Here is a 20417-nt window from a genome sequence, read left to right as displayed (position 1 = left end):
CATTGTTGTTAGGGTAAGAGTTATGGTTGGAGTTTAGAGTTATTGTTAAGGAAACATTTGGGATAGAAGGGGATGTTCAGCTCCTAAAGTAGAATTGAAACGTTAAAACTTGAGTGAATTTATGTTTTTGTTTTGGCCACTTGTAATGTTTACGTCATTGAAATCCATGAAATAGGTATCGAGTGTGGACAAAATATTTTGTACTTGGATGATTACGTAATTGAAATGCAGTAAATAATTTTGGTTCTAGATCGTCGTGACGAAAAGGGGTTGAAACTTGACCATGATGGGGTAGGAAATTTGAACATCACGTAATTTGCAAGAAGGTTCTGTCGAATGAAGTTTTTGTTTGAAGAAAGTGATAGCAAGTTCAATAATATTGGATGGAGAGGGAAAATTTATAAATTCGTTCCCTTCAAACACGTCGTTAGTATGTCCTAATCAATCAGCCATTAGAGAAAGCGTGGATACATATATTCCAACACCTTTTTTTTAAAGCGTTCAGATTTTGATAGAAACAAAAATGACATTTAATAGATAAGAAACATCTACGCCCTTTTGATAATTTCTAAGTAAATTTTAACATGATTTCCACATGCACTTCTTCAACTTTAATGAATTAATTATATGCAATATTAAATTTTTTTTAATGGAAAAATATACTTTTATATAAATTAAAGAATTAAAGAAAATATCCTGCAAACGTGGGAAAGAAAAGAGCAGTGTGTTGACGACTTTTATGTGCCAGAAATTCCGGATGTATTTTATGCATGTGAAAGACGCACAAGAATTATGATATTGTCCTCTAAGATTGTACTACACCTAGCACCAAATGGACCACTTTTTATAATGTGAAACTAGTTTTTCTATGATTGATGTAGGTCATCAACTTTGGCCTTATGTTTCACAAGGATCTAGACATGAATCTTACTGTCGAAATCAGAATCTCATTCATCAATAATTCGTAAGTACTTCTATAAACATTAATTGACCAGATTTGTCTTCTTTTTACGTGACATATACAGAGGATTCAAATTTTAAGGGTATACTATAGTTTGATTTCAGTAGAGCCAAAAAGGAAAAAAAAAAAAAACAAGAAGCCATATTTACGCTTTAAGTGTGACAGAGAATTGGAAACAAAACTGGCACAGAAAGGGAACGATTCGATTTCTATCTCCCTACCACCATTGTGACTGTCAAATCATTTGAAACATCAAGGCCTTCCATGTAAAATTGTCTGTCCTCAGTTCTCCTCATGGAAGTAATCAAAGGTTGCGTAGGCGTGGGAAGATTTGTTGCTTCACTTTCCAGCATCAACACCACAGCTGACATGTTTGGTCTATGAGCTGCTGAATCTTGCACACATAACATCCCTATATGTATGCATCTCAAAGCTCTGTTTTTAGGACTACTATCACGAATGCAAGGATCGATTAATTCCATTGCTCTCTGTTCATTCCAAAGATGCCACGCCTACATCATCATAAATACATCAGCATTTCCGTAAACTTAGCGATAAAAATGTTGCAACTCTCACATTTTTCAAATTACTTTTTCTATACAAGTTAGATATTTCAGCAAAACAAAAGAATTCACGTTGATAAACCAAAAAAATTCAATAGGAGATAGATACTCACATATCCTATGAGGCTGGAGTCATCAGAGTGTCGAAAACTGGTGTTTCTGCGGCCACTCAAAATTTCTAGTAGTAATACACCAAAACTATATACATCCGATTTGACAGAAAGCAGACCTTCCATTGCATATTCAGGAGCCATATAACCACTGCAAGCATAGTTATGGATTAAGATTAGCCCGGTCCAAGCAAGAATTAACAAGTGGATGACTTAACGTACAAGTAAAATCAAAGCATACTTACTATGTACCAACTACTCTGTTTGTATTGGCTTCATTCTGGTTTCCACCAAATATCCTAGCCAATCCAAAGTCTGATATCTTTGGGTTCATGTTTTCATCCAGCAAAATGTTACTCGCTTTTAAATCTCGATGAATTATTCTAAGTCTTGAATCTCGGTGTAGGTAGAGCAATCCTCTTGCAATGCCTTCAATGATTTCAAACCGTCTTCTCCAATCTAGTTGTGTTTGTTTGAATGGATCTGTCGTGATGTTTACCAGAAAATGCACAAGTGTTAAGAAAATGCACCAAATAGTCTCTTTTCATGTTAATTTAACATGCGTAAGGAAATTGACGGGGGTAATGTGAAGAAACATACCAAATAAAAAACAATCCAAGCTTTTGTTTGGCATGTATTCATACACCAGCAACTTCTCTTCCCCTTGAATAGAGCAACCCATTAGTCTAACCAGATTTCGGTGCTGTAGTTTGGCTATCAGCATCATTTCATTCTTGAACTCCTCTAAGCCTTGACCAGACCGTCTTGAAAGCCTCTTAACAGCTATTTGTTCTCCGCCTGGAAGCTTTCCCTGGTGAATAGAGCAAATCGTTTTTTCCATTACATTTTAGAAAAGCCTATTTTTATTACTAAAAAGATGGGCTTAACAGAAGCATATTTACCTTGTAGACGGGTCCAAAGCCACCTTTCCCAAGCTTATTTTCTTCTGAGAAATTGTTTGTGGCTATTGAAATGCAACTGAAATTGAAAAGTGGAAATTCTGGCCCGCTTAGCTGGCTCCCCTCCAAACTATGATCAGCTGATCCTGAAAATTCTGCTGACATGTCTCTGCTCCTGCTTCCATCATAAACTGGTAGTACATCACTATTCTTGCAACAAGAAGCTGAGGAAACTGTAGGCAGAACTACAAATAACACGTAAAACAGGCAAGTCAATACCAAAATTAGCATCGGACAGCTTTGTCGTCAAATATCTGATAAAAAATAGTAGAGTCTGAGGAGATGAATTATGAATTTTTAACCTTTAAGTTTTCCCTTGAATCTATACACCAGCCATACAAAGATTCCTAGGCAGATTAACCCCGCCACAACAGCAGATATTATCGCAATCATGTTCCTTTTACCTCCATCTGTATAATTTGAAGATACAAAAGTCATACAAGTTATTAGAACTTGACGATCATAGAAGCTTGTGAAAAATTTAAGAAGATTATTTGCTTCTCATCATCTTCATACACAATAAAAATCAACGTATCTTAGTGATTTAGAATTTGAGATTGCTAATTAGCTGAAATACAAGTTCAACCAAGATTTGTCATTCTACTATTTTATTTTCCTTTTCCCAATATATATCGGTTTAAATGTTGGAAACAAGATAGAAACAGGATGAATACAGTCAAGCTTTCTTCATGTGAGACCACACATGAAACATTTGTACTGATAAATGCAAATTAAATTTGAAATGATAATTTTGAAAACAAAAATAACAGATTAATTACCTTACCTAAATCAGAATGAGCGAGACGGATATTGAGTGTATTTCCTCCAGTACCATAATGTTGAATGTCAGCCAAATCGACATTCCACACCATGCACCCTATTCCATTAACATTGGCATATGCCGTACAAGAATCATCGTTCAAACACACTTTCTGACAATCATTCGTGCCAACCACACTTGCGAAATCCGGCAACCTCATAGACCTAAGCTCCAAGAACTTATCCTCTCCGACGCTAACCTGAGTAGTGTCAGCGGAAGTTACATTCTCCCTCTGAGCCTTGAGTAGAGTCATCCTCGTACACCCACCCGACCAGTTCCCCTTATCCCACTGATCCCTGTTCTTCGGTTCAAAACCTCGTATGCAAGTACAGACAGGTGAATTCGAAGGGGCCATATCACACGCCGCGAAACTCCCACACTTGTTGTAAACCTCACACTCATGCGAAGGCCCTCTCTGAACCACATCCCAACGTTTCTCATCCTCATTCCACCTGAACTCTCTCTCATAGCCATCCCACCCAATTTGAAACCTCACCTTATCAGTGCCGGGGGTATATATGAAATACCTACCTCCTTTACCATCCCCATTAAGCGTAAAACCGTGAAGATAATTTCCTGCTATAGACACCCCTTCAAACATTATACCATCCCAATACCCCGTTCTCCACCTTCTTTTGTCTCCTTCCCAAACCACTATCTGAGGTAACCCTTTAGGATCCACCCCCATAGTGTAGTTTCCCTTCGAAGGATCCGTTGACGATTTCCATGAAGTGAACACATAGCCACCACTCGTCCCATTTGAAGCCCCCACTGGAACCCTCATACCAGGCATGAATGTATCCGTTGGATTCTCAAAGCTTTGCCACAAGTCTTTCCTTTCGCATGAGAGAACGAGGTTACCAGTTTCACGAAGCTTCGCCGAGCAGTTTTTGGTGCTGCTATCGATGGAAACTTGGGTAGACCACACAAGGTTCTTGGCTCCATCGAGGACTACGAGGTTGCCGTCATTCGCAATAGTGATGGATCCTCCTGTGCCGTTGATGGGTTTGTCGCCGTTTGCGACCCATATAACAGGTGTCGCGGGAATGCTGTGGTACCAAATTCCGACGTAGCGGGAAGAGGAGTTATCCGAACTGAAGAAACCCAAGGTGAAGTTGAGCTCTTCAGACACCAATGTCTCAAGCTCCTTGTCCCTGATAAAGACACCCTGCGTGATACTGATCGTTGAACTTTCCGCCAAAGAAGACATATGGTGGAAAGAGATGAAAGAGAAGAGAAAGACGAGGGAGATGGACATCGCCGCCATAGTGTTATAAGCTGTTGCGGTGACGGAATGGGAGTAGTGAAAGCATAAAGGATAGGATTGTGTTTTTAGCTTTGGGGAGAAGAGATAGTGGGTGTGACTGTGGTGACATGAAAAAAAAGAAAGAGAAGACGAAATGTATTTATTTGACCGGAGAGAATAAGAGCCGATTTGATTTTGAGAAGAAGACACGTTTGTGTTGTGGTTGTTGAAGACACGGCTCCCAGATTGGAGAAGGCGTTGAAAAAGGAACCCATTAATTACCCATTCTGTCTCATTTATTAGTAACTTCATTTCTTTTTATTTTTTGTTTTTTTCCTCTCAAGAAAATAATAAATAATAAATAAGGGTAATTAATTACACCTTAACATAGCACGTGTATTCTTTTTTATTAGATTTATAAGATTACAAATGAATAATAAATTAATAAAAAATAACACTTTATGAATTTTTTTAGTAAATAAAGAAATAAAAGATAATGCACTGAAGAACAGTGATGCAGTAACTTGTATTAATAATTGACTTTAATGGGTTCCACTGCAGAGAGAGATTAGAAGGCACAGTGGGAAGAAGGTTCCACTTTCCAGCGCACTGTCTTTCTCACAGTTAAGCTTAGTACAAAAAACAAAAAGAATAGTAAGTAATCATATGAAAAATGGAAACAATGGCGAAAAAATCTGTAGAAAGTCTTCATAAAAGGATATAGAATTGAATTTGGAGGAATAATTACGTGTTTTACTACTTTTTCTCAGAACATCGTCACACATATGGTACTGCAAAAAATAAAATAAAAATTAAACGCGACTCCTTTAAATAATTAAGTCAAATTTTAAACCTAAGTTAACCTATACCACACACAATTCAATAACTTACAAATAAACTACCTCTTCATTTAACAATAAACAGTCGCCATATCTGACACTTTCTTTTCTTCTACTTAATATGAGTTTTACCCGTTTGGTGGTTTCAATGTGAATGAAACGTAAAAAAATAAAACTACCAATTTTTTGTTTTTATTTAGAAGAATAATGAACGGAAAAAAAATCTTCCTTCAAATAGAATAAAATTAATGATGAATAAGGTTTAATCTATTTTTTTAAAAGTTAAATCATAAAGAATGAATGATTTTATGTTACAAGTAATAAAGTATATATTAAATTTTAATTAATTTAAAATAATGTACTTACTTTTATCAAATTGATATTTTATCGATTAAAACTTAAAAAAATTATTTATTTGTATTTCTTTTCTTCTTTATTTCTAACATTATTATTATGGCCGGTGTCGCGTGTTATGTATAGTGAGAAGCATGGATTTAATGTGATTCATATGGTCCCTTCATATCACACTCCATATTTCGCATCGTAAATCAGGCTCCGTGCTTTATACTATTTTTTTTTTTTTCATAGTAGGAATGTTCGAACGAAAATATTTGTAAATAGCATATTATTCACATAACATACTTTGCAGAATTTTACTCTTCATTTTTTTTATCAGTAATCATTTAAAAAGAAAGTCACAATAATACCTTCATTTTGAAAACTTTTAAAAAGATTGAAATTTTAAAAAATTATAAAATTACTTTTCAATAGATTGTATATAAACTATGATACCAAATTAATTATTATTCGTTACATGACTTATATGCTTTTTTATTAATAAATCTATGAATTTATGTCAAATTTGAATCTATTACTAATTCATTTTTTCTAATTTAAATTTATAATTTTTTTTCATCTTAGTAAAAAATATTTTTAATCATCTAAATTACTTATGTAAAATAAAAATAAAATACTTGAAAACTACGAATGTGTGAAAGTTCTTGTCATTTTTGTCGAGACAAAATACATTATGGAGGTGAAAACATACATACTGTTATAATATTCGTGAATGGTTAGTCAATAAGTTTAGTAATTATATAAAACTTTACAATATATAATCAATTAATTAATATATATAATTAGATAAATTAAGAAAAATATTACTTTACATTTAAAATTATTTTACTATAGTTAATGATATAAAATTGCTTTTAAAATTTAATAATTTAAAATTTAATATTATTTTATATTTTCTATCACTCGAACAACATTAACTTAGTTTTTTTTTTTAATTAAAAAAGATATAACAAAATAAATGAACATTTAAAAAAAAAATTAAAGTTGTTTGTTTAGTCTATCAAATTAGTAGTTGGCTTGCCTATCCAACTAACTTTACTATTCTAAATTTTGTAAGGAAACACAATCATATAATCATATAACTTGTTGAGAACTTGTTTTGACTTTTGTAATTATAAAATAAAAGAAACATAAGACAATAATCCTCGTATGACTGTATAAATCTATTGCATTGTCAACATATCACTGCCTATTGGAATAAGTATTAAACACCTTATGTTATTACAAAAAGAAAGCTAATCCATTCACATTAACGTTTTTTAATAATTTAGTTTTTATGTTGTCGATTATTTTTGTAGTCATGATTATTATTTGTGGTTATTTTCTATCATAATTTTTAAATCGTGTTTATAATACAAAATATTTTTTATTAATATTATAATGATTTAAGACATTTAAACAACTAACAAAAAAACATTTATCTACAGTCAAACTTATCCGCAGCAACAAATTTAATACAATATATGTGAAACAAAAAAGAAAGAGTTGGATTAACTTTTAGGATACTTATTTACATTTATAAAATGACTTTTTCTTCCTCTTATAAAGTTTTGCAAGTTTCTTTCTCTTTTTTTGAGTTATTCTTATTTTGAAAAGAAAAAGTCAACGTAATTTCAAAGCTTACTAATGATACATCTTCCACTTAATTACCATTACCTCCACTTTATATGTATTGATATTTTAATTTTTTTTTTCCTTTTCAAGAAGAAATGGTATGTTATCCATTCGATTTTTTATGCCTACCATTACAATAGTAATTTATAATAATGACATGTTGCATAAAAAAAAATCTAATCTAAATAAAAAATCATTTTTGATATGTATTATCCTCAAACATCAATACTCATAGAATTAGAATCAAAGTAGAATTTGGTTTGTATAACTCTTGAATGTTTTCTATTGGATGAAAAATACCATAGCATATACTTGAAATCTTAAGATGTGAATGAGAAGTTGACTTTGACTTTAGAGAAGTCAAATAAGCAAAATGGTCCAAATATTCTGCAAGTGGACGGTAGCAACTAAACTAACTGACACGCCCCACGATTCACTTATTTTGCTTGTTGTATATGAATTTGTTTTTTTTTTTTTCCAACTGAACATTTTATTATTTCCTAATTTTATGAAAATATTATTTTACTTGTTTTGTTAAATATATATTGGAATAATACAGAGTTATAAAAAATAAAAGAAGACGAAAACAATGTTGTTTTCGTAAAAGTTAGGTTTTAAAGTTGTTGACATGTTACCAATTCATTGGAGTTTCCGTTTGAGAAAAAAAAATTTTAACAATTTTTTTTTAACAATTTTTTGACAACACATGACAATTTGTGATTCGTTTATTTTAAATATTTTTTTTAGAATAGATTCAAACAGATTAATAGAATAGTAACACGTATTCTGTTGTAAAAAAATTGTTAAAATACCATTATCATTAAATAATTGATCAAATATACTCATATTAGAAAATAACAGTAAAGTTCATAACAAAAATTGTTTTGATAAGACAATAATAGACAACAACTAAAGAATATAACCAACTTTTTGTTATCGTATTAGAATATAGAATATTTATTACTGACTAATATCACTAAAAAAAAGTCTTAATAATGGCTTAAGAATCTTTCAGGTTTCTTCATAATCTGACATTCAATAACTTATTTAAACAAACTAAGACTATATTTACTCAACAATAAATTATTGCCTGCTCAAAGTGGGTGTTGCAACTTGTTTATTTCACAATTCACACATTTTATAATCATCTTATATAGAAGTAATTAATTATTTTATTCATGAAGGTCTGACGATATGTATCTTAATTTTTTATAATTTTTGTTATTCAATATATTTATTTTTTATTATTCATATCTATTCTTATTCTTAACTAATAATTGGTTGATTACAAATATTTAATTATCATAAAACAATTAATAAATTTAATTTTAGACATTAATATTTAATTATTTGGTCATTTTGAATATGTGAATTTAATGTTTATTATATATTTGTGATAAAAATATTTAAGATTTACACTTATTTATAAGAAATTAGATTTGTTAAACAGTGGTGGTGTGAATGTTAAAATTAAGAATTATAAGTATATTATTTAATATTTTTACATTGAATTAGATTAAGAAACTTAATCTTAATGAAGTTACAGGACAAATTTTGGAGTTTAATTGTATCATCTTTAAATTTTCGAAAAATTATTACAAATAAGCATAAATTCATTAATTTCTTATTTTTCTTCATCTTAGTACCTCATTTTATAATTATAAACTGAAAGGAACAATATATTATAAAATATATCAATTAAAGCATAATAATTAGTAAACTTATATAAAAATTTATGTATTCTAAACACTTATAAGAGGAATTCGAAATGTATGTGGATGAATTTCAAAGTAAAGTTATGTTGAATGTGAATGTGAATGAATATAAATGTCAGATTTGTGAGTGATTGAAACGTGATAAAATAAAATAAAATATTTTAGTAGATTAAAATATAATATTATTATTTTAACATTATAATTAAAATTAGTATATTATTATTTATTATTAATAATAATAATTAATTAATTACTATTATTATGCGGTTTCCTCCCTCAATTCCTAACACTATATATTATATATGGATATGAATGTATTATGTATAAATGTTGGAATCGGTTACTTAACCGCTTCTCTCCTCCATTTTTCTGAACTTTCATCCTCGCATAGGTTGAACTATCAGAACCACCGTCACCCAGTCGTGACCACCATGGAGTTGCACCTGAAAATAGGAACGCCACCTAAAATTAGGCCAAAGATAAGGATGTAAAATCACGCCTCTCATCCATAAATTCACATAACTCTAATTCATGTGCAAACAGTTGGATTGGAACGCGATAATTCAGTACAAATTCATCCCTCCCAATCTTTCCAAAACAGTAAATCCTTTAAAATGGGATGAGTTGCTTTGAAGAAAAAGGTGTACGAGGAAACAGTGTGAATGGAATGGATTGTGTAATTTTTTATGGCTTAAGATTGTGTCAACTTTCTAAACACAAAAGGGGATTGGGATCCAACCAAACACCCACTTTTGGGTGGACACTGACGTTATCTGTTATCCAATAAAACTCCTCTGTTCATACACAAGACAGATTTAGGGTTCATATAACGAGAAATACTCTTATATGTCTATTTACGGAGAGATATTATTTATTATGAAGTTTAATTATATAAAAAGAAGCATCCATCGATAAACTTTATACAAGGTGTTATACGTTCAAACTTTGCATTCATTTGAAGCATGTCATGTTAGCATCATCTATCTGCCATCCACGTTTGTTACAGTGACACTGTTGATGGAATTTGATTCGTGACTCCGGTGAGACGATTCTCCTTGTAACTCGGTGTGTCTTTGGATAAAGGCTGGTTGTCGCGGAGGAGGAAAATTAACAATCTCACTGTTTAGCATTGACAACACAGTGGCCATAGTAGGCCTCTCCTTCGCTAATTCTTGCACACAAAGAAGTCCAATGTGTATGCATCTCAATATCTGTTCAACATTCTCTTGATTAAATATTTCTGGATCAATCAGAGATTCAATCTCCCCTTCATTCCATAGTTTCCATGCCTTAACAAACAAAACACAAATAACTTATAGCATTGTTTTTTGCTGTAAATAGTAGCAAAAGAAACAACTAAACAAAAGGCTTACATATCCTAAGAGGCTCAGTGACTCCTCTTGGTTTCCAAAACTTGAATTTTTTCTGCCACTAACGATCTCTAACAGAAAAACTCCATAACTAAACACATCTGATTTCTCTGAAAACAGTCCTTGCATCGCATATTCAGGAGACATGTAGCCACTGTATTTTAATTTCAAAATGAAGTTAGCAGTTATTTATGGCCCTCAACGTGAAAATATGACTTTGTATGAAAAGAAGGAACACTCACTATGTTCCAACAACCCTTCTAGTATTGGCCTCATCTTCGCTGCCCCCAAAGATTTTGGCCATTCCAAAATCTGATATTTTTGGATTCAGTGCTGCATCCAACAGGATATTACTTGGCTTCAGGTCTCTGTGTATTATCCTCAGTCTAGAATCTCTATGGAGATATAGCAAACCTCTTGAGACTCCTTCAATTATATTAAATCTTTTCTGCCAATCTAAAACTGACTTTTTGGCTGGATCTGCAGAAACAATAGAAAGTGAGGTAATCTTCAGGAAGTAATATGAATTTTTTTCATATTTGTCCTCAGCATAGGTGAGAAATAAAGGTGGACTAACCAAACAGATAAAAGTCCAAACTCTTATTCGGCATGTACTCAAATATCAACATCCTCTCCCCTCCTTCAATACAGCAACCTAGGAGTCTTACAAGATTACGGTGTTGAAGTTTTGAAATTACTGTCACTTCATTTATAAATTCTTCTGTCCCCTGCCTAGATGCTCTTGAAAGTCTTTTCACTGCTACTTTTTGCCCATTTTTTAATTCTCCCTAGAAGAAAATGTTGAGGAAAACTTCAGATTGCACATACTATTGATAAAATCAAACTTCACATGACAGTTACCTCGTACACCGAACCAAAACCACCTTCGCCTAGCTTATTAGCTAAATTGAAGTGATTTGTTGAAGTTGCAATGTTTTCAAAATTAAATACTGGCACGTCCTGGATTTTAACTTGTTCCAGCTCTCCACTCAGACCTGCAATTCTGTTTTCTGGATGGGTTTCCCTTATGCTCAGCACCAATGATGGTGATCTTTCCGTTCTGGCTGATATCAGGGACACGAACCAAAATCAACACAATGAAATGACGGAGGAAAGAAAAGGGACAATAACTGAGCAAGCAAACATACCAGAACGCTTAGAAGTCCATCTCCATAAAAAATATGCACAAGTAGCAAAAAGAAATGCTCCTACTATCACTGTAACTACAATGATTGATGTCATGTTTCTCCCCCCTTCTGTATTGTGCAGCAATTAACACATTCACAATAGAATCTAGATATTAGACTAAAAGTTGAATGAAATTATTTATAAAGATCTGATTTTAAACAAATTAGAGAAACAAAACTTGCATGTACTTACTGAATTCTGAAGGAGCTTGGCGGATGTAAAGATCGAGTCCTCCACTTGAGAACCTTACAATGTCAATTAACTCGCCCCTCCAAGACATACAGCCAATGCCAGCATCATATGCATATGCTGTACAGGAGCATTTATTCAGGCACTCTGTTCTGCATGTATCAACAGAAACAGATGATTGGAGTGCAAAATCTGGCACCTTAGACATCTGCAATTTCTCAAACCCATCTCCTGTGCTGGCTTCACTCCTCTCGCACCTGAGTGTTTCCTTTCTCACACATCCACTTGTCCAGTTTTGCTTATCCCATTCCTCACGGTTTTTCGGCTCAAAACCTCTCAAACATCTGCATATTGGCACCTTATCGGGATCACAACTTCCATAAGCGCCGCAGAAGCCATAAATATCACAGTTACTGTAGTAAATGACCCGCTTCCCAACTTGACGTCTGTTCATCCAGGAGCTGTAAACTAGCCTGCCTTCTGAACTCAAGGCAATGGTTCCAAAGAAAGAATGATTTGGCAAACTATAGGCTATACTGACAGTTCCATCATCTTCCCGTGCTACACTGAATCCATTCAGATATGCAGAAGTATACATCCTTGGCAAACCAATAAAAACCTGACCGTTCCAAGGACCCGAACGCCAATACGGCTGTGTTTGATTCCAGACAAACACTTCAGGAACATTTAGACGGTCGAGGCTGGTGGAGAAGATTCCAACGGCTGGATCAGAAGGGTTTTTCCATGAAGTCACTCTGTCTTTCTTCCTCGTCACTTGGTTGGAGCTAATTATCATATTTGGCAGGAATGTGTCAGAGGGTTCTTTGAAACTCTCCCAAATTGTCTTGCCCGTGAGGCTATCCAGCAAGACAAGGTTTCCAGTATTTTGAAGTTGCACAGTGGAATTGGACTCAATGTTTGAGACATTTGATGACCAAACAACTTGCTTTTTTCCATTTAGTACTACAAGGTTTCTGTCATTGGATATGGTGACAACCCCTGAAGAATCCTCTAGCGGTCGGTCTCTGTTGGCCACCCATATGACATTGGATTCAGTGAGATACCAAACCCCTACATACCGATTTGTTGTGTTTGCAGGGCTGAAGAATCCTAGCTTGAATGCGCCGTCATTAGAGGTCACGGTTTCAGGGTCTGACATCAACTGAGACACTGTAATGGTGTCTAAGCCAGCTCCAAAAATCATGTACAAGTTCGACAACAGAATGACAAAAACGGGTAACATGTTTCTTATGAATCGCATAACCTGTGCCAATTGCCAGTGTATCATGCACTCTTGATATTCATACTAGTAGAACACCATTTGTGAATAAATTTTAGACTAGACTTAAACCTATAAGACAATTAGAGTTAACTAACATTTAAATATACAGTATTTTGAATAATTTTAATGAATCTTATTTTATTTTTTTATTAAATGTAATTTGTGGTGAAGTTTAAGTCAAAATTTACATTTAAACTTATGAATCTTTCTCATTATATGTTCTCTAACACTCATTATATGTTCGTTAACTTTTTTATTTATAATTAATATGAAACTTAAATTCATTTAAATTCTCATTAAAAGAGAACTTTTGTCAAAAGAAGTAGCCTATATACTTACAAAAGCTTTAATTGCAAATATTGTATTTAAAACGTAATTAAACTCTAAAAAGTAACAATTATTTATATTTTTTAGAAAACAAAAAGTAAAAAGAAATATACCTAGTTGCAGTTACCTGGAATTTGGGTAATAGAAAGGCACTGTTAATGTGTATATGTATTTTGGTGTGATGATTGATGGAGCTAAATTGTTTTGAAGAAAAGTAAGTTTGGAGTTGGAATATATATACACACACACACGAAGAAGTCGTAACTCAACACTCTGACTAACTGCTTACATTTAATGCTTCACTCACACGCCAATCATGATGGAGATTGATGACTCTGTTTGTTTGTGACTCCTGGCTACATTAAATCCTCATACAGATTCATATACTATTTCTGTGCGTATGTTATGATCTCATCTTAACTTCATTGATTTGTAAGGCTGCAATCTTCTGCCTTACAAGTTTATTCATAAGTTAAAGGAAATTAAAAGAAGGAAAAAATGAGTTAATAAGATAATTAAAAATGGAAAGATAAAAATAACTAAAACTTGGTTAATTAATTTAGCAGTCAAACACTGTATTTGAATTTGTCCCCACGGAAAAGCAAACCTCGTCATAGGAGGATCAATTTCTCCACTAAAGCTCAGTAAACATATGGATTGACCAAAAGTTAATGGGAGCATTCTCCCAAAGAGAAACCAAACCTCACCATAGGAGGATTTAATCCAATTTCACCGCCATTAATAATAGTATATAACTTTGAAGGAGGACACAGCCAATGCTCACAAAGTTACAACATTTGCATCAATTGGATGAATTACAGCTTTTTTTAACCATTTCTTCAACATACAGGAAAACCAAAACCAATTAACAAGCCAAGACAAAAAAAATTACAAAAACACTGACAAAGAATGATAACATCAATTAGCAATGAGACAGTAAGAAGGACAGAAAAAGTAGAAAAGAAATAATAATAATTAATAGATTGTTTAGAGTTCTACTTCACAAGGGACCCTCTGGAAACTCTTGGCTTTAGAGAAATGTAGCAAGACAGGAGAACAAAATATCCTCAAAACTCGATGCTTGGATTTCCACGACCCAACTTTGAACCTTATCCTTGCCCTCACCAACACATCTAACTCAATATCCCCTGAGGATTTCTCAAGCTTAAGGTCCTTAGGCACGGACTCATACAGGGCCACTGTTTGGGCCGTCAGGCCCACATGCAGCCTGGTGACATTTTTATGTGACTGGAAGAATGGCTGAACAGCATTGGTGGCAAGAGTTTGGTCCTCATAACGCACTGACACCTCGACAGTGTCATAGTATATGGAGACTCTAGAATTTGGATTGTATGATCTTATAGTGAAATCGAAGTTTGCATAGAGGTGGTTTGCATCCGTCAAGTTGAAGTTGTGGATTGCAGCATTCTCCACACTGTACTCCAACTTTTTAGGCTTCACAACCAACCAGACTATGATCACGGCTATTCCCACAAGGATGATCAAGGCCAGTATCACCATCGCTAGGTAACGGAGAAGGTTTGAACGTTTTCGCTTGCTTCCTTCTGCTGGCTGTGAGGTAGGATGAGCCATTTCAAAAACTCTTCAATGAAGGTGTGGTGTTTGATGGAAGAAGCCTGTGAAATGGTGCCGCTTATATATTGCTGTCAACTGATGAAGGATAACATTGGACCTACCTGTTTCTGAAACTTTTATTTAATTTCTACTTTTATCACTTTCAGAATTTCGTGCATGAAACTCAAGACATCTATGGGATTCGTCGTCCAATGATTTTGTTCCTTTCTTGAGATTCAAGTGTCGAGTTACAAATAGTAACATACAATCGCAAGTAATGTAGCTGGCGGTATAAAGTGTCGCTTATACAAAATTTTGCAATAAAACATCATTCACAGTGCTTTAAAAAAAGGTATTATTCAACACAAAAAAGTATGTGCAGGTATCGTCTTTTATGTCATCGAAATGTTTAACTTGGAAAATTTACAACGAAAGTGATCGCGGGTGATGATTTTTCCTTTGGAAAAATTATCCTACTAGCTATAAATAAAGAGAGAAATTTCACCAGACAATCCATTTTTGGAAACACAATGTCTATTATAAATTTATTGAGAGAGTTATCGAATTTTCCACCTAATGGTGACTTAGATATACACTGATAAGAATTTCTGAAATAAGTGTTTTATTAGTTCTCAATTTTGCTGATAAATTTGGAATTAGCAAAATTGGCTTAGAACAGCTGGGCCAGTAAACACGCCAGATGGCCAATTCGAGCATCCTGATTTTACTTGGGCCTTTTCAATTGGGCCATATGCAAATAGTACTAGGCCTTTATTTGTATTCAAATTCTAATATTGATTTGTTTGTAAATAAATTTGTGATATATTCTTTTTAAAACTTATTTCCTTAACTTCTGAAAGCATTGAAAATGTCTGTTTAAAATATTAAAAAAACGAATAATAATAAAAATTTTACCCTAATGAGAGAGGATTCCTTGACTTAAATTGCGATCTTTATTCTGCATTGTGAATATGTCCGTCCGTTGTAAAGGTTTGTTATGGTTCCAGCTTAGCCACACGGTATAACTTATGCTTTCCTTCTTTCCCTTGCTTTCCTTTGCTTACTCGGCTAAGCACCAACATATATTATTTTAATAATATTAATAATGATATAACTGCATTGTAAATCGTAAATATATGCGTTAATTCACTATTTACATGGTAATTTTCAACCCACGATGGATCACATAATAATTTCAGTTTCTTGGAGAAGTACATCCATTTGTTCAAATATAGCAATGAATAGAAAATAAACTTAGGTAACCAGATCCCTTGCGCCAATCCTTGGCTTTCATGTTTTTAACTACAATGTTGAATCCATGACAACCACTCACTGTCATGACAATCTTTGCATAAGCAGTATAAAGAATAGAGAAAACAGCAGAAAAGAATATGATTACAAGTCCTGTTATGATTACAGGTTTAGCAGTTTTGGCTTCTGAATTTTCATCTTATATTGAGCCGCCAATATTGACTACTTTATTTATTTTCTACAATTTGACGTCTGTTCCATTGTCATTTGCTCTTTCCAAAGGCTTCCATTGTAAAGTGATTTTTATTCTAGAATTTTCATCATCCTCTTTTATCCATAATTAATAAGCACTGCTGCCAGATAGTTTAATAAAGGCCATGATTAAATGATTACTTTATATTGAATGTTTGATTATCTAGAAAATAAGACTGCCAGTGGATAAACATAACTGAATAAACATCAGCATATAGAATGGCAGAAATTTTCTTTGAAAAGGGTTCTATATTGTTATCTTCCTTGGATATCAGTAAGAGTTACATGGTTGTTGGAGTTACAATTATTTTCTTGAGAAGAAGACTCTAAACTTGATGAACTTTGCTTCTGAACAAATGCAACTTGCCTAGGAGGAGGTAGATGGGAAATCTCACTGTTAAGCATTGAGAGCACAGTAGTCATAGTTGGTCTAGTTTTTGCAACTTCTTGCACACAAAGAAATGCAATGTGGATGCACCTCAAAATATGATTCTCAGATCCTGAAACTGATATCTCTGGATCAACCAAAACCCTAATATTCTCTTCGTTCCATAGATTCCACGCCTAAGTAAAAATGAATTGAAATATTAGCAAGCAAACAAAGGCTGTATGCAAATAAGAAGGCCGTGAGATGGGAAGAGACTTACATATCCTATAAGGCTGAGAGACTGGTCATCATTTCGAAAACTAGTGTTTCTTTTTCCACTGATAATCTCTAGTAGCAAAACTCCGAAGCTATACACATCTGATTTCTCAGAAAACAATCCTTCCATAGCATACTCAGGGGACATGTAGCCACTATTTTTTTATTCACATCACATAAAAGTTAATTCTCAAAGTAAACTTTATGCTAATAATATAAGTACAGTAAAGCATACTTACTATGTGCCAACAACCCTCTTAGTATTAACTTCATCCTCGCCTTTGTATATTCTAGCCAAACCAAAGTCTGATATTTTGGGATTCATATCTGCATCTAGTAAGATATTGCTTGCCTTCAAATCTCTATGTATAATTTTTAATCTAGAATCCCTATGGAGATAGAGTAAGCCCCGAGCAACTCCTTCAACTATAGTAAAACGTTTTGTCCAGTCTAGAAGTTTCCGCCGGAGTGGATCTGAAAATGAAAAAGAAATTTAGCCAAAATAGGTTAGCAGCAACTGAATAAATTGTCCATATTTCACTTTACTAACCAAATATGAATGCATCCAAACTTTTATTTGGCATGAATTCATATATGAGCATCTTTTCGTCTCCTTCAATGCAGCAGCCAAGAAGTTTTACAAGATTGCGATGTTGAAGTTTAGAAATCACCATCACTTCATTCATAAATTCTTCTACACCTTGTCCAGATGCTCTTGAGAGTCTTTTCACTGCAATTTCTTGACCATCTGGCAATAGTCCCTATTAAGAGAAATTGAGCAAAGTTAAAATGGAAGTTTTGGAAATACGTGATATGAATGTCACTAGTCAAAATATTACCTTGTACACTGGACCAAAACCACCCTTTCCAAGCGTATTAGCTAAGTGAAAACTGTTTGTAGCATTTTCAACGACTTCAAATTCAAATAACGGTAGCTCATCCAGTTTTGCTGGTTTCTGGACCGCAGTTACTATGTGTTTCTCACTTCCTGAACATGTTCCAAATGTATTAGATTTTGTACATGTTCAAGAATCTACAATCTTACACTTTCCGAATTCAGAGCTGCTGTAAATTGTTTTGTATCAAATGGTTGACATCACAGATTAAAGAACATATAACAAAAGGAAGCCCTATTTATTCTTCTTCAGTGTTAGTTTGCCTAGTTCTATTTTGTTGTTTGTGTTTAAGGCTTGATTACCCGAATCTTCGGCAGTTCCCTTACGAGAGTGAAATCTACGAATGGCTAGATAAGCACAGATGGCCAAGATGATTGCTCCAGCAGTTGCCGCTGTAATTCCGATGATTAATTCCTTGCCTCTTCTTTTATTAGTATGCTCTTGTGCATTACCTACAAAAGTTTAAAGAAAACACATTCAGAATCAGACAGACATGAACAAGAAATTGGAATAATAGATTCTATAACTCGTTAAGAATAAACATAAACAAAGAACAATAAAAATATCATACTGGATTGAAATTCTGAATGGGCGAGACGGATGTAGAGATCAATGCCTGCAGTTTGGAATTTTTGCAAGTCAACTAAGTCCCTAGTCCAATACAAGCATCCAATGCCAGCATCGTATGCATATGCCAAACAAGAGCAATTCTTCAAGCACTGTGTTCCACACTGACCTTCCTCAACATCTAATCTCTCAGCAAAATCTGGTACTTTCATTGTTTCAAGTTTCAAAAATCTATCTTCTTGTACAGCTTCACTCCCATTGTTAAACCTCTCACACTGGAGTGGCACCTTTCTGACACACCCACCAGTCCAATTTTTCCTTCTCCACTCCTCTTGATTCCTGGCCTCAAATCCACTCAAACAGCTACATATTGGTGAACTCTGCTCATTACAGCTTCCGAATGCCCCACATGTCCCATAAACATCGCAATCAGAAATTCCCAGATCCAAAGTCAACCCTTTCTTATTGTTATAATACCTTACCAATTTAATCTTTCCTTCTGGAGACAAGGTAAGGATTCCAAACGAAGATGGGTCGGCAAAACTGTAAGTCAGATAAACAATATCATTTCCTTCATATCCTACACTCCATCCATAAAGATACCCAGTTGACATCAATGGTGTCCCAATGAAGATTCTACCATTCCATGGGCCAGTCCTCCAATAAGGCCGAGTTCCATTAATCCATAGAAACACCTCTGGAGCATGCAAACGCTCAAGGGAAGCAGAGAAATAGCCAGTAGAAGGATCGGAAGCACTTTTCCTTGACACAAACTGTATTTTCTCACCTGTGACTTTGTTAGCACTGATCTTCATGGTTGGCACTGCTGCATCGCAAGGATGCTCGAAACTCTCCCATATGGTCCGTCCCGTGGAGTCGTCTTTGAGCACTAGATTCCCATAACGGGAAATTTGAGCAGTGGCGTTCGTTGTTGCAGTGTTTGACACATTGGACGACCAAATAGCATGGTTTTTTCCATCAACTAGAACCAGGTTACCATCTTTGGAGATTTTCAAAACCCCAGAAGAATCAAGGAGCGGTTGGTCTCTATTAGCTATCCATATGACGTTGGAGTCAGAAAGGTACCAGATTCCTACATAGCGGTGCGTTGAATTCTGAGGACTGAAGAAACCAAGTACGAAGACACTGTCGTTCGAGGTTACTATCTCTGAGTCTCTTATGGATTGAGAATATGTAAGGGTGTCCCTAGCAGAGGTCAAACCCAGGAAAATGATGCAAAAGACTATGAACAAAGCATTTAGCAAACAAGTGTAACTTGGGAAAACCATAATATTAGTGCTCAGCCCTTAGTGTGCAGAACTATGAACTTAATGCTTGTACAATCCTACTCCGTGATTCAATAGAAAATCTTGTTTGACTTTGCATTGTGGTTAGCTGTCTCTTCAACAGAAGGCTGAATTAGTGAGGTAACCATATGATATTACTATTACTTTTTGTCAGAAAAAATGAAAACTATACCACAAATCATAGTAGTATATATCAATCTATATGGAGTTATTTCATATTAACTATAAATATGGAGTTGAAGTCTTAATGGTCGAAGGAGAAGTGCCTCAAATTCTTGTATATTTTTGTCACAATCAGCCTTTAGTTGACTCACAGTGCTCCCATTCAGCTGATGAAATGCTACTTCCCTTTTTCGATTAATTTTGTAGAGGGGTTGGCCATCTTT

General features: G+C 34.1%; 4 protein-coding genes across 5 annotated transcripts; all 4 read right to left on the bottom strand.

Moving 5' to 3' along the window:
* Nucleotides 1-958: 958 nt before the first annotated feature.
* Nucleotides 959-4910, bottom strand: LOC106775824 (G-type lectin S-receptor-like serine/threonine-protein kinase B120). 2 transcript variants are annotated; one of them, XM_014663033.2, is made up of 7 exons: nt 3378-4910; nt 2896-3003; nt 2537-2778; nt 2235-2445; nt 1880-2117; nt 1638-1785; nt 959-1473 (listed from the first exon to the last, which is right to left on the bottom strand). In XM_014663033.2, exons 1-7 carry the CDS (start codon nt 4678-4680, stop codon nt 1171-1173), a joined length of 2553 nt encoding a protein of 850 aa, XP_014518519.1. In that variant the 5' UTR covers nt 4681-4910; the 3' UTR covers nt 959-1170. The 2 variants fall into 2 exon arrangements, with proteins under 2 accessions (XP_014518519.1, XP_014518520.1); XM_014663034.2 differs by having other exon boundaries at nt 2537-2766.
* Nucleotides 4911-10164: 5254 nt separating this feature from the next.
* Nucleotides 10165-13224, bottom strand: LOC106774970 (G-type lectin S-receptor-like serine/threonine-protein kinase At1g11300). Its single transcript, XM_022786987.1, has 7 exons — nt 11935-13224; nt 11703-11810; nt 11416-11618; nt 11132-11342; nt 10797-11034; nt 10558-10708; nt 10165-10473 (listed from the first exon to the last, which is right to left on the bottom strand). Exons 1-7 carry the CDS (start codon nt 13217-13219, stop codon nt 10165-10167), a joined length of 2505 nt encoding a protein of 834 aa, XP_022642708.1. The 5' UTR covers nt 13220-13224.
* An 873-nt stretch (nt 13225-14097) lies between these two features.
* On the bottom strand, nt 14098-15462 carry LOC106775018 (uncharacterized protein At1g08160). Its single transcript, XM_014662043.2, has one exon. It carries the CDS (start codon nt 15131-15133, stop codon nt 14528-14530), a length of 606 nt encoding a protein of 201 aa, XP_014517529.1. The 5' UTR covers nt 15134-15462; the 3' UTR covers nt 14098-14527.
* Nucleotides 15463-16777: 1315 nt separating this feature from the next.
* On the bottom strand, nt 16778-20180 carry LOC111240532 (G-type lectin S-receptor-like serine/threonine-protein kinase At1g11330). Its single transcript, XM_022787046.1, has 7 exons — nt 18729-20180; nt 18460-18609; nt 18101-18249; nt 17812-18022; nt 17501-17735; nt 17266-17416; nt 16778-17182 (listed from the first exon to the last, which is right to left on the bottom strand). The coding sequence occupies exons 1-7, from the start codon at nt 20011-20013 to the stop codon at nt 16874-16876; spliced, it is 2490 nt and encodes an 829-aa protein (XP_022642767.1). The 5' UTR covers nt 20014-20180; the 3' UTR covers nt 16778-16873.
* Between the last annotated feature and the right edge of the window lie 237 nt (nt 20181-20417).

The sequence above is a fragment of the Vigna radiata genome, chromosome 10 (genome assembly GCF_000741045.1).
Source record: "Vigna radiata var. radiata cultivar VC1973A chromosome 10, Vradiata_ver6, whole genome shotgun sequence".
NCBI lineage: Eukaryota > Viridiplantae > Streptophyta > Magnoliopsida > Fabales > Fabaceae > Vigna > Vigna radiata.
This window is presented reverse-complemented; position numbering and strand designations above follow the sequence as displayed.

What these genes read in the sequence shown, in the direction of transcription:
- LOC106775824 (XM_014663033.2), bottom strand. Translation starts at nt 4,680, where the DNA reads ATGGCGGCGATGTCCATCTCCCTCGTCTTTCTCTTCTCTTTCATCTCT. An exon ending in AACAGAGTAGTTGGTACATA is followed by an intron (nt 1,786 to 1,879) that starts GTAAGTATGCTT and finishes CTATGCTTGCAG; the next exon opens with TGGTTATATGGCTCCTGAAT. An exon ending in ACTCCAGCCTCATAGGATAT is followed by an intron (nt 1,474 to 1,637) that starts GTGAGTATCTAT and finishes ATGATGATGTAG; the next exon opens with GCGTGGCATCTTTGGAATGA.
- LOC106774970 (XM_022786987.1), bottom strand. Translation starts at nt 13,219, where the DNA reads ATGATACACTGGCAATTGGCACAGGTTATGCGATTCATAAGAAACATG. An exon ending in CCAAGCTCCTTCAGAATTCA is followed by an intron (nt 11,811 to 11,934) that starts GTAAGTACATGC and finishes TGCACAATACAG; the next exon opens with AAGGGGGGAGAAACATGACA. An exon ending in CACTGAGCCTCTTAGGATAT is followed by an intron (nt 10,474 to 10,557) that starts GTAAGCCTTTTG and finishes TTGTTTGTTAAG; the next exon opens with GCATGGAAACTATGGAATGA.
- LOC106775018 (XM_014662043.2), bottom strand. Translation starts at nt 15,133, where the DNA reads ATGGCTCATCCTACCTCACAGCCAGCAGAAGGAAGCAAGCGAAAACGT.
- LOC111240532 (XM_022787046.1), bottom strand. Translation starts at nt 20,013, where the DNA reads ATGGTTTTCCCAAGTTACACTTGTTTGCTAAATGCTTTGTTCATAGTC. An exon ending in CCATTCAGAATTTCAATCCA is followed by an intron (nt 18,610 to 18,728) that starts GTATGATATTTT and finishes AAACTTTTGTAG; the next exon opens with GTAATGCACAAGAGCATACT. An exon ending in GTTTTGGTCCAGTGTACAAG is followed by an intron (nt 18,023 to 18,100) that starts GTAATATTTTGA and finishes TTCTCTTAATAG; the next exon opens with GGACTATTGCCAGATGGTCA.